The 14,433-nt window shown below is 38.2% G+C and overlaps 1 protein-coding gene across 1 annotated transcript; it reads right to left on the minus strand.

The window, feature by feature from the left end:
• Positions 1 to 13,387: 13,387 nt before the first annotated feature.
• LOC112832869 (olfactory receptor 11H4) lies at positions 13,388 to 14,433 on the minus strand. Its single transcript, XM_025883722.2, is given in 1 exon segment — positions 13,388 to 14,433. A coding segment is annotated over 1 exon segment (1,017 nt). The 5' UTR covers positions 14,405 to 14,433.

Raw genomic sequence — 14,433 nt, forward strand, 5'->3', positions numbered from 1 at the left:
TGATCATATTATAGTAGTCCCCACTCATCCAAGGTTTCGCTTCCACGATTTCACTTTCCGCAGTTTCAGTTACCCCCATCAGTCACTGTCTGGAAGCGGATGATCCTTCTGACGAATTGCAGCAGAGCATATTAGCTAGGTCACAATGTCATTCACCTCACTTCATCTTATCACATAGGCATTGTACCATCTCACATCATCACAAGAAGAAGGGTGAGTACAACAGGATGTTTTGAGAGAGAGAGACCACATAACTTTAATTACAGTACATTGTTATAATTGTTCTATTTTATTACTAGTTACTGTTGTTAACCTCACACAGCACCTCATTTATAAATTTGACTATTATACATATACATGTGTAGGAGAAAACAGTGTATGTAGGGTTCAGTACTCTCCAGAGTTGCAGGCATCCACTGGGGCTCTTGGAAAGGTATCTTGGTGGATAAAGGGGGACTATCCTATTTCCTTATTTAAAAACCTTCAACAGTTCAACACAATTCCAGTAAGACATTCCTTCACATGGCCACAGCCTTCAAGTTTTTTCTGCTTATTTATATTATCTCATTTCTGCTCTTTTCTCCTTGTAATCCTAATGCATGACACACCCAACATATCCTTAAGGTCTGGAAATTTTTCATGCTCTTTCATACCTCTGTACTTTTGCACGTGATTCCTTCTGCTTGAAATGTGTTGTCCCCCTCACTGGAGAGTTCCTAACTGTCCTTTGATGTTCAGTTCAAATGTTACCTTTCTTGTAAAACCTTCCTGAGCTCACTTGAAGCAGGTTTTGATGTGTTGTTTGTCTTTATTCTCTCAGAGCACTTATGACTTATGACTTACTGTGTTTTAACTATTTGCTAATTTTCTGTGGACTCTGAGATTTTTTGAAGGTACTCATTTTTGCAGTCTTAGATCCTAGCTCAGTACCTGACACAAGTGCTCAATAAATTTACATGGAACAGGTGAAAAAACTTTAAGAGTGTAGTCCACGGTAATGACTGCCTCTTGGTGTCAGGATTCTGTCAGCACTTTCTTTTTTTTTAAATGAAATTTCTTTTTTTTATTTTTTTAAAAGATTTTATTTATTTATTTGCGAGAGAGAGAATGAGAGATAGAGAGCACGAGAAGGAAGAGCGTCAGAGGGAGAAGCAGACTCCCTGCTGAGCAGGGAGCCCGATGTGGGACTCGATCCCGGGACTCCAGGATCATGACCTGAGCCGAAGGCAGTCACTTAACCAACTGAGCCACCCAGGCGCCCCGAAATTTCTTTTTTTAATAAAATATTTCATGTATTTATTTTAGAGAGAGAGTGGGGGTGCACGAATGTGTGTGGGAGGGGCAAAGGGAGAAGGAGACAGAGTCTTAAGCAGACTCCATGCTGAGCATGGAGCCCAAATGGAGGCTCGATCTCATGACCCGGAGATCACAACCTGAGCCAAAACCAAGAGTTGGATGCTTAACCTGCTGCACCACCTGGCACCCCAGCACTTTCTTTCCTACTTACCATTTTACCTACATCTATGATTTATAGTCATAGAGTGTTGAAAGTGGTGTGAGAGGCAATTTCTTCCAATACTCTATCAATTTAGTTTTATCTGTTTTGTCTCTAGATGTGTGTAGCTGCAATAGCCATTGTGTCATATGTCCTCTCACCTTGCTTCTTGTGGGAGCCTGTCTCACTGTATCAGGCAGAGGAATCTCCCTTCATATCCAGGACAGAGTTCTTCCCCTTCGGTCAATGACTTGCCAGGCTGTTGAGTATTAGGGGGCCGCAGTCCCTAGTACTGGCAGGTTTTGTGGCCTTCATTCTTTCTAATCTTGATCCTTTATGCTGAAGTGTTTGTTTATATTTCTATTCTCTTAAAATATTGGACAAAGATGCTATTTTTTCCCCCAAATGACACTGTATTGTTAGGATCACTCTACCTACAAGCAAGAATCATGTTTTCACTTTCCTTATCACTTGGTTGGTTTTCAGCACACTCTTAACTCCTGGCAGATTTGCACAGAGCAGGCAATCATGGGAAAGTTCTCGTAGGAAATCATGCTTGTGTACGTAGATGTGGATGGAGGTGATGGAATGGGGAAGAAGTGGGAAGAGAGGAGAAAGAAAGCTACTCTGGCCTTTTACCTAGCATGGGAGGCAGCATTATGCAGTGGGAAGAGAACTGGATTGTGGTTTTCTGCTCCTTCATTATAGCCTCCTTTTTCATTTAATTTCAGGAGGTTAAATATACAAGAGTAAAATTGTAAAGTTTCAAAAAGAGTAACAGAGGCAAACTTCATTTCCACTCCTGACCCCTAGTTCCCTTGCTGTAACTGCTCCACTTTCTTGTTTTCTTCCAGAGGTAGTCTATGTATACATAAGCATAGTGGCGTATCACTTAAAATATACAAATTATACTGTCTGTGTGATCTTAGGCACATCTCTTGAACTTCAGCATTAACTTCTTTAAATTCCTAAATGGAAACACTAATATGCACTTGACAAAACCCACAGGGATTTTGTGACAATGAATGAAGTGATATTTGTGAACAAGCTTGAAAATCATCACGTCTTCTACACATACGGGGCGGGGGGTGGTAATTACGGAAATAGTATTTTTCTACAGAAAGGACAGTGAGTCATGTGTGATCTGACTTGACAGGTGTGATTCGGAGTTGGTAGCAGGGCTGTTGTACCAGCAGTACCCTGCATACGCCACTGGGTATATTTTCCAGCCTGTCGCCCTCATGGTATGTTCTTGGCATTTTCAACATGGCTCATCAGGAGATACCACTTGCACCTTAATTGCCAGGTATGTATGCACTTGGGGTAAGAAGTAGATGCTTGCCAGCATGTGAAACTCCTCTGGCTCCCTCCCTTTTGCTCCCTCTTCATGATTTGGGGAGTTGGCATTGAAACTTGGCTGATGCAACAGTTGAGTCATGGTCCCTTGGTGCTGTGGGATCCATTCAGTTTTAATTGGTAGTTTCTGGAATTATTTCTCTCTTCCTCGTCCTGACTTTCTTTTCTAATTGGCTCTCAGGGGCCTCCAACTCCTGTTTTAATCAACTGAGGCAGAGCTGCTGCAGACTCCCAAACTGGCATCTGGGGACCTCAGGATCTCCAGTATGACTCTGCTTCTTCAAGTTTCTTTCCCAATCTGTTAAAACAACTTTGTCTTTGGATTAGGCCTGGGGGGATGGGAATCCTTTGGGGATTGCTTTCACAGAGGCAGCTTGAACAATGCCAACCTCTTCAAGACTTTGCCAACTACTGTGTTTGGCCTGAAATTTTTTGTTCTTGCTAGCAGAGGGGGGAGAAGAAGATATTTGGTTGAGGTATCCCAAATGGGCCAAGTGAAAGATGGCAAAAATGAGTAGATGAAAAAACTTATTATTCAAGGGAAACTCACTAATTGAGCCTCTATATTTTGGTCTACAGACTGCTTCTCTATAGCAAAAAGACTTGGGAAAACTTACTTTGTCTGCTTCTTTTTGTCACTGCCCAAAAGAGAATAAACACTAATTGTGTAGTTTTGGCCAATAATTATTATTAGGTTACATTTTTTAAAAAGGATTTTATTTTATTATTTATTTGACAGAGAGAGAGATAGCGAGAGCAGGAACACAAGCAGTGGGAGTGGGAGAGGGAGAAGCAGGCTTCCCACTGAGCGGGGAGCCCGATGCGGGACTCGATCCTGGGACCCTGGGATCATGATCTGAGCCGAAGGCAGACGCTTAACGACTGAGCCACCCAGGTGCCCTATTGGGTTACATTTTTAAGATTATTTTAAAAATGTACTTTATTTTTTAAAGCAGTTTTACATTCACAGCAAGATTGAGTGGAAAGTACAGAGAGTTCCCATGTACCTTCTACACACACACACACACACACACGCACACGCACGCACAAACACCCACACGTTTCCCCAACTATCAAATCCTGCACTGGAATGGTACATTTGTTATAGTCAATGAACTTACATTGATACATCATTTCACCCCAAATCCATGGTTTACATTAGGATTCACTCTTGAGGTTGTACATTCTGTGGGTTTTGACAAATGTGTAATGACTTGTATCCACCATTATGGTATCATACAGAATAGTTTCACTACCCTAAAAGTCCTCTGTGCTCCACCCATTCATCTTCCCTTGTCCTCTAACTCCTAGCAACCACTGGTCTTTTTACTGTCTCTACAGTTTTGCCTTTTCCATAAGGTCATGCAGTTGGAATCATAGAGTATGTAGCCTTTTTGGCTTGACTTCTTGGGTTACATTTTTAAATGACATTTAAAAACATTTTTTAAGTATGAGAGAGAATAAATTTATCACCTTCTGGCAGACACAAGCACATTCATGTGACCTCTTTCTGAACAAATGGTTGCTGCTGAAGGGAATTGTCCTGATTCTAGCTCACCCTCAGAGAAGCAAAGCAATAGTAGACTTGACTTTGAGTGCCTTGTTACCAGTGCTCTTTGGCCAGGCCAGTCAAGGTCTAGGATGGAAAACTTCTCTGAGGGTTGAATTGTAACCTTTCTATTGAATGATTGGATAGTTGTCAGCCTACAGGTAAACTTACTTATAAGGCTGTATCTTGGGACAAGACCAAGAAAGACACAGAAATCTCAGTCTATACAGTTTTATCAGTGTTCATTGAGAATTATGTTCTAGATAAAGCAAACATATTTGTATATTCTTACTACTATCTAATGTATAAGTGATTTGTAAACTATTATCAATATCTCCCACAAGATTTTGATCTCTTCTAGGTAGGAAATATGTCTTTCTAAAATGTGTCCCTAACTCTAGTTATCTGTTTATAGTAAACAGTAGATGTTGAATGAACATACGTTATTCTGTCGTTGACTACAATTCTCTGGACACATATTTTTCTATTTTTGCTTACATGTATCTTATTTTTTTAAAAGATTTTTTAATTTATTTGTTCGTCAGAGAGAGAGGAAGAGAGAGAGCCCAAGCAGGGGGAGTGGCAGGCAGAGCAGCAGAGTAGGCAGAGGGAGAAGCAGGCTCCCCACTGAGCAAGGAGCCTGATGTGGGACTGGATCCCAGGACTCTGGGATCATGACCTGAGCCAAAGGCAGATGCTTAACCGACTGAGCCACCCAGACATCCCACATATCTTATTCTTGCTTTAGATTTAGGAGATCAGATTCTCACATTTTTTTTTCATATGTTTTACAAGCTCATATTGATAAACAAAATGGCTGCATGGTCCCGGTTATCTTTGCTCAGGTCATGATGGCTATAGAAAATATTAACCAGAATTCTATCAGATGAATAGAGAAGCAGATCTAGAGTTCTGGGATTTTAGGTCATGGCCCCACTGCATGGCAGAGCGCATGGTTTCCCACTGTGGTAAGGGAAAACCCCTTCCCAGGAGATAAGGAATCTTAGAGTCTAAGCCTACCAGTCTTTTTGCCCTGTTGGCTTTCCTTCTCTTTGTGCTCATTTCCTGGTGCAGGCCATTTCCTCTTTGCCCTGCCATTATTGAACAATTGGTGGGGGGAGGACTATATCCTTTATTTTATTTGCTTACCTGTTGTTATAGCCCAGTTCATAAATTGGCAAGCAAAGAGGAGGCCTCTTCCACTTCTTCACTAGTTTCTCCTAGACTCAGTTCCTGATTAAATTTATAAACATTGATTGAATACCTACTCTAGTATTGGATATAGCAGTGTGAAAGTTTTAAGATGAATGTTGTATAGCTAGTGAGTGGTAAGCCTGGGCTTAAATCTAGGTCTCCTGAAACCAGGTCTAGTGCTTTTGACATTATACTGGGCTGTTTTGTGAGGTTATTCTTGCAAAGTAAGAAAGTGAAAGAAATTATGTATTCTTATTTAAACCCACAAAAAGATAATGCAGAAAGGACTAAAATTTAATAGTTAAGATTAGTGTGTATAATGCCTAATTCTCCTTAGGTGTTTAGATTTAATTTTTAAATGTATTTTTTCATATATTTAATGTTTGTACTTGCTTGTTTTGTAGAAAAAATATATAACAGGATAAAACCATGTTAATCCAGCCTTTTAGTAAACCATTTCTGTTTGATGTGTAGTTGCTCATATATAAAACATAACCATTGTCTCTTTTTCTTTATTTGGTCATTTGTTTTGTTTCTTAAATTCCACATATGAGTGAAATAATATGATATTTGTCTTTCTCTGACTGACTTATTTCACTTAGCATAATATCCCCTAGGTTTATCCATGTTGCAAATGGCAAGACTTACTTCTTTTTAGTGGCTGAGTAATATTCTTTTTTCCCCCCCCCAAATTTGAGAGAGAGACAGAGAGAGCCTAAGTAGGGGAAGGAGCAGAGGGGGAGGGACAAGCAGACTCCCCACTGAGTATGGAACCTAATCGGGGCTTGATTCCAGGACCCTGAGATCATGACCTGAGCCAAGTCAGATGCTTAACTGACTGAGCCACCCAGATGCCCGATGGCTGAGTGATATTCTATTACTTCTTTATCCATTCATCAGTCTTCATCCATTCATCAATCCATGGACACTTGGGCTGCTATCATAGTTTGGCTATTACAAATAATGTTGCAATAGACATAGGGGTGCATATACCTTTTTGAATCAGTGTTTTCATTTCCTTTGGGTAAATACCCTGTAATGGAATTACTGGATCATATGGTAACACTATTTTTAGTTTTTTAAGGAACATCCACAGCATTTTCCACAGTGGCTGCACCAACTTGCATTTCCACCAATAGTGCGTGACAATTTCTTTTTCTCCACAAGGTACATAAGCAGTGTGATAGTTTATTTTAATTTTAATTATTTTGCAAGCCTCTAGGAAGAAATAAGCAGCCAAAGTCGAAGCTGAAAATGATGGCAAATGTTATTCTAAGAAATATGAGAAAGATCTTATTAAACCAAAGAGGGCATTGAATTGGTGGTTGTAGTATTATTATGAAGGATAGAGATGGTTGCCGTGGACAGTATGTTTAGCGACTGGAGGAGAGATAAGAATCAGCATAATATTGCCAAGTAGTATTGATGTAGAATCAACCTCCATAGAGTTCATTAAGTTTTAAAGCTATAAATATATTCATCTTCATGAACAATTCTGGGAGGAAGAATTGAATCAGAATAATTTCCCCTAAATTCCCCCAAGATATTATAGAGAATTTTTGACTGAACAGATTTGCTGTCTTTTACGGCAGTGCTTAGAAAATTGTACACCAAGAAAATGATGTTTGTGTGACATAGTGCAATAAACTTGAAGGGATTTAAAGTCAGCTCTATACATTTCGGTGAAAAAATTCATTGTATTTCTTATGTCCCAAGGAAAAAAATTATATAATATGATTAAAATTTATAATAAATTAAAATATATTAAATATTAAAACTCTTCAAATTCTAGGTATTCATCATTGATGAGAAATTTTCTTTGCATGAATACAATGGTAGCAAATAGCAGAGGGTATATATTGCTTTTTCTCCTTTCTGGCTATTTAACAGAATTTGGAAAATTCAACTTCTTTGGATCATGCTTCAGGGTGTGACCATTCTTATTTTTTTTTAAAGTTTGTTTATGTATGTATGTATGTATGTATGTATTTTGTAATCTATACACCCAATGTGGGGCTTGGACTAAATCTCACGGCTCATCCTTTTTTGTCATTGACAATGTAATGTTAAAAGACCTTGTGAGGAAACTTTTAACATTATAGTAACATCTAATCAAACTTTCTCTTATCAAGTATTTTAGAAAATGTTTAAGATTTTCCTCAAGCATGCAATGATGTTGCTGTGCTAGTCTTAATATTCTTCAGGATTCAAGTAATAAAACTGACTAAATGTTACAAATGAACTACTTTTAAGCTTCCTTTTTCCGGAAGTTGAGGCTTTCATGTTGAATCCATGCATACTGTCAGTACATCAATATATCTTCATGTGGATCTTGGCATTTTAAATGAGATTATTCTGGTGGTATAAGTATCAGGTAAGCCATTTAAAAAGTAATGAACTTTTTATTTTGGAATCCTTTTATATTTATTGAAGTTTAAAAGATAATACAGGACTGTCTCGATGGCTCAGCCAGTTAAGTGGCTGACTCTGGATTTCAGCTGGTGTCATGATCGCAGGGTTGTGAGATCAAGTCCCCCAAGAAGCCCTGCATGGGGCTCTGCACTGAGAGTGGAGCCTGCTTGGGATTCTTTCTCCCTCTTTTTTTTGCCCCTCCCCCTCACTCATGCTCTCTCTCTCTCAAAATAAAATAAAATAAATTAAAAATTAAAATAAAGATAATACATAAAGTTCTGGAATACCAGTCACCCAATTTCCCCCATTGTTAACATCTTACATGGTACGTTCGGTAAAACTAATAAACCAACATTAGTATATTATTAGTAACAGATCTCCATTATTTAGACTTCATCAATTTTCTCTGAATGTCCTTTCTTTGTTCCAGGATCCAATTCAGGGTACACATTACATTTAGTTGTGATCTCTCTCCTTTGAGTCTGTGACAGTTTCCAAGTCTTTCCTTGTCTTTCATGACCTTGACAGTTTTGAGAAGTATTGAGCATGGTTTCTTGCAGAATGGCCCCCAATCTGGTTTTGATATGTTTTCCTCATGATTAGACTGTGATTATGGGTTTTAGGGAATGATACCACAGAGGTGAAGTACCTCCTTGTCATATCATATCAGGAGACATGATATCCACATGACACCACTCATGACGTTAACCTTCATCACTTGGTCGATGTTGTGTTTGCTAGGTTTCTTTGTTGTAAAATTACTATTTTTCCCTTTCTCTTATATACCTTGGAAGCAAGTCATTAAGTCTAGACCACCCTTTTGGAAAAAGGGTTAAGCTCCACCTCCTGGAAGGGGTAGTATCTACAAATATATATTGTTCCTCTCTTCTTCCTATCTTCAAGCTACAGATCAACCACAACTTCCTCCTTGACTATATTTTTCTACAGCATATACTGGCATCTCATTTTCCTAAGTTCTTATGGCACTTAATGTTCAATTCAAGGAAGGAAAATTAACACAATATTGACCTCACCTCTCATATTGGCAAACAAATGAGAAAGCGTGATAGGATCCAGTGCTGGGGAGTCTATGGGAAAATGAACATGATCATACAAGGTTTTTAGTGAGATATACTTCACATTGCATAAAAATCACCCTTTTAAAGTGTAGGTAGTTTTTAGTGTATTCACAAGGTTGTGCAACTATCACCACTATCTGATTGTAGAGTATCTTCATCATTCCCCCCAAAACTGGGCACCCATTACCAGTCATTCCCCATTCTTTCCCCTGCTTAGTCCTTCATAACTACTAATCTACTTTCTGATTTGCCTACTCTGGGCATTTTATGTAAATGGAATCATACAATATGTGACCCTTTGTATCTGGCATGCTTTGCTTAACATAATGTTTTCAAAGTTCATTCATGTTGTAGCAAATATCATACTTAACCCCATTTTATGGCTGAATAATATTCCATTCTATGTGCATACCATATTTTGTCCAATCATCAAATGATGGACCTTTAGGTTGTTTTACTTTTTTGGCTATTACAAATAATGCTGCCATGAGCATTTGTTTACACATTTTGTGCAAAAAAATGTTTTTAATTCTCTTGGTTTTATACTTATGGAAATTGCTGGATCATATGATAACTCTATATTTATTTGAGAAACTGCTGAATTGTTTTCTAAAGCAGCTGTACCATTTTACATTTTGGCCAACAATGTGTGACTATTCCAATTTTTCCACATTCTGGCCAACACTTGGTGTTGTCTGTCATTTTTGATTCTAGCTGTGCTAGTGGGTATGAAATGGTATGCCCTCGTGGTTTTGATTTACCTTTTTCTAATGAGTAATGATGTTGAGCATCTTTTAATGTGCTCATTGGCCATTTGTATATCTTATTTGGAGAAATGTCTAGTCAGATCTTTGTGCACTTAAAAAATTGAGTTATTTGTCTTTTTATTGTTGAGTTGTAAGAGTTCTTGATATATTCTGGATAATAACCTCTTATCAGATACATGATCTGCAAATATTTTTTCCCATTTTGTGAGCTTGTACTTTGATAGTAACCTTTAAAGCACAAATTTTAAAAATTTTGATGAAGTCCAATTTATTTTTCCTTTTATTGCATGTATTTTTTGTGTTATATCTTTAAAAAATTGCATAATTCAAGGCCACAGAGATTTAAATCTATGTTTTCTTCCAGCAGTTTCATAGTTTTAGCTCTTACTTTTATGCCTCTGATTCATTTGGAATTAATTTTTGCATGTGGTGTGAGGTAGGGGTCCAAATTTATTCTTTTGCTTGTGGATATCTAGTTGTCCCAACACCATTTGTTGAAAAGTTGAACAGTATTTGGGACATTGCACTTTGCAATATTTCTCAAAATTAAAAATACACATTTCTTATATCCCAGAAATCCTTTCTCTAATTTGTGGAATACTGATGTGACTATATAAAGACTCATATTTAAGGACATTGGTTGCAGTATTGTTTTTTTTTTTTTAAGATTTTATTTATTTATTTATTCGACAGAGAGAGACACAGTGAGAGAGGGAATACAAGCAGATGAGTGGGAGAGGGAGAAGCAGGCTTCCCGCTGAGCAGAGAGCCCGATGGGGGGCTTGATCCCAGGACCCTGGGATCATGACCTGAGACAAAGGCAGACGCTTAATGACTGAGCCACCCAAGTGCCCTGCAGTATTGTTTTAATTGTAAAATATTGACTACAGTAAAGTGTCTTAAGTGAGTAATTGATAAACAAATTGTGATATGTTCATATAATGGAATGCACTGTGCCTGTTAGAATGAGGTAAAATTATACGTACTGACTTTAAAAGATGCTATTATATTTTATTGATTTAAAAATATTTATTGAGTTCTGTTCACCAGATACAATACTAAGAGCTTTAAAAGTATTGACTCATTTTTTAAAAAAGTATTGACTCATAATAACTCCATGAGATAGCTGTAATTATTATCATCCTATTTTACAGGTGAAGTAGCTGAAGTTGTGGCATTTAAGCAACTTACCCAAGGTCACATAGCTATCAGATAAGGCAGGATATGGAAAGTCTGACTCTAGAGTTTGTACTTTAAAGCATTAGCTATGAATTCATATGTATATGTATCATTTGGCAACAGAGGTTTTCATGAGCATAGTGAAAATCTGATAGAATAGCCAGCCAATTATCTGTGGTCAGATTTAAAAGATAGGAAGGAGAGGGGAACAAACGTGCTGAGAACCTCCTATGTGTCTTTTTTTTTTTTTTAAATATTTTATTTATTTATTTGTCAGAGAGAGAGAGAGAGAGAGTGAGCACAAGCAGGGGGAGTGGCAGGCAGAGGGAGAAGCCAGCTCCCTGCAGGGAGCCGAATGTGGGACTCGATCCCAGAACCCTGGGATCATGACTGGAGCTGCAGGCAGACGCTTAACCAACTGAGCCACCCAGGTGTCCCTCCTATGTGTCTTATATTGTTTGGTCCCTACATAAATTGTCTCATTTAATCTTTATGACTTTATTTTCAAGATATAAGTCATATACCCATTTTATAAAATAAGACCCTAGGAATCTAAGTGTCAAGTTGCATAGCAGAAGACAAAGTGCCAGGAGGCTTTCCAGGTTTAAAGAGCAGCCTAAGCAACAGTGTGGAGATGGTAGAGAATGGAGTAGTTAGGTGACTAGCCTCACTAGAGCTGAGGGTTCGTTTGGGAATGGAAGGAAAACAAAGTAGGTTTAGTGGAGCCATACTATGAAGTGTGTTGAGTGCCTGACAGAGGAATTGAGGAACGTTGACTTTAACGAACAGAGTGAAGGATTGGTGAGGATGAGAGTGAAGATGAGAAATCCATCATTTTTATACACTTCTTCATTGCTTGACTTTGTTACAACTACATATTATTTTCTTTTTTTACTTTACTTTTTAATTTAATTTAATTTTTTATTAACATATATTATTTGTTTCAGGGGTACAGATCTGTGATTCACCAGTCTTACACAATTCACAGCGCTCACCATAGCATATTATTTTCATAAGTAAAAAAATCTGAGATAAAAGTATTTAACAAACATTTTGAATTCTTACTCCATGCTAGGTATCATAGTATTGTTGATTCCCGCTCATGCAAAGACCATCAGGAACACACCTGTATTTGAACAAAGATAAGTTTATTGGCTTTTTGCAGGAAGGGAGAATATAGGTCATGAGGAACATGGGGCATCCAAAAGGAAGATGTTAGAAAGGATTTATTATATTATTTGGGCTTCTGTTAGTTGATGTTGGGGAGAATTTAAGGAAAATAAGAGATTTTCTCTGGACTTTGTCAGAAAGTGGAAGAAAATTCTATGATTGGGTATCTTAATTTTTACCTAAAAGGCAGTTGGGCTAAAGCTTTACTTGGTAAAGAGGCAGTAGTCACTAATAAAGTGACTAAAGAAGGGGATGTTTGGTCATTTTTTACAGTTGGGACAGTTCTTGCTCAGACATGGTTATGGAGGGTTTTTATTTTTGTCTTGATCCATCATGTTCACATAGTGGCTTGGTTTCAGGGTGCCATTTTGTGAAATTGTTTATGTTCAACAGGTTTATACTCCATGGCCTAACTTATAGTGTCAAGCCCGCTCCTGGGAACAGCAACACTTAAGTGATAATTGCCAGGCCAGTTCCCCAGTTCCAGGGGCTGCTTTCTTCTCTGTCACTGTGGGTTGGGGATCCAGAAAGGAAAAAGGCAATTCCCATTCTGAGAGAGCTCTCTCAGGGGGAAATACATGTAAATAAATAAATTATGCTACAATGGGGTACATGTAATAATGAAACTGTTAAAAGAAACTTCAACAAATGATTTTTTAGCATGTATCCAAGTTTTATTTCAAACGTACCACAGAGGAACTATACCTCTAAGAAAATTTGTTGAAAGAGTTCCTACTGGTCAAGAGAGTTTTTTCTCCTCTCTTTTAATATAGGGAAAACATGTTTAGATAAGATTGTTAGGCTAGGGATAAGAAAAGAGTGTCTGTTAAAAGTTATAGAAAGGTCTCATGTCTAGTTAAAATCTACTGCACCTTTAATGTATATTAAACGTGCAGTCCTTTTGTATATCAATTACACCTAAAAAAACTGTTAAAAAAGTCACTGCACCTTTAGCTATTTGGTAAAGGTCATTAGACTTGTCCTAAATCTGAAGGCAAATCTTTCAGGAAAGTCTGACTTCTATAATATAGCAGTTCCACCTTATCACTCCAATGATGATAGCCTTTAGAAAAATTTCACTGCATGTTGATGTGCAGTGAATTTAGGTTTTAGTAGTCAGCATGGGTATTTAAGCTGAGCATACTTCTGGGGAAAAGGAAAAGCTTTTAATTACTCAGAGTAAGAACTAAAAGGCCATTAAAAATTTATACATCTCCAACTTACTCATCATTAAAATTTGGAAGTATGGACATCTTTGGCTCAAGAGTTTTCTCATTCTAAACAGGATGTTTCTCAGGGCAAGTTTCATGTCCTTATTGCGAAGACTATAGATCAGGGGATTAAAGAGAGGAGTCATTATTGAATATACCAGTGTGAGAATCTTATGCATCAAAGTTGGGATGCCATATGTAGGACTCACATACATTACCATGACTGTCCCATAAGAAAGTGACACCACAGCTAAGTGAGACCCACAGGTGGAAAAGACCTTTCTCCGGCCAACTGCAGAAGGGACCTGAAAAACAGTTCTGAGCAACAAGATATAGGATCAAAGAATGTACATAATAGTAAAAAAGAGAACAAGGGAGCTCTGAGTATAGAAGATAAATTCAGTAATGGGGGCCGGAGTACAAGACAGAGCCATCAGTGGGTCCATGTCACACAGGAAGTGATCAATGATATTGGGTCCACAGAAGGGGAGTTGGGAGATGAAGAAAATGGGGATCGGGTAGCCAAGGAATCCAATAAGCCAGCAGAGACACACCAGAATTCTACAGAGTTTCCCAGTCATGATGGTGGGGTAGTGCGGTGGGTGGCAGATAGCCAGGTACCGATCATAAGCCATTACTGCCAGGAAGAGACATTCAGTTGTGCTCAGGGAAAAGAAGAAATAGAACTGGAGGAAGCAGCCAGAAAATGAGATGGCCTTGGTTTTGGAGAGAATGTTGGCTAGCATATTAGGAACAGTGGAGGAAGCATACCAGATCTCAAGGAAGGCAAAGTTTCCCAGCAGAAAGTACATTGGGGTATGTAGTCGTGGGTCCCATCTCACTGCACAGATGATGGTTCCATTTCCCAGCAAGGTCAAGACATAAACCACCAAAAAGAGTGAGAAGAGGAAAATCTGTATCTCCCAGCAACCAGGGAATCCCAGGAGAACAAACTCAGTTACAGTGTGAATGTGTGTTGCCGACCTGTTCATTGTCTTAAACCTATGAAGAAGAAAGACAT

The sequence above is a fragment of the Callorhinus ursinus genome, unplaced genomic scaffold, assembly GCF_003265705.2.
Source record: "Callorhinus ursinus isolate GAN/ISIS: 27379988/994484 unplaced genomic scaffold, GSC_fseal_2.0 scaffold116, whole genome shotgun sequence".
Taxonomy (NCBI): Eukaryota; Metazoa; Chordata; class Mammalia; order Carnivora; family Otariidae; genus Callorhinus; species Callorhinus ursinus.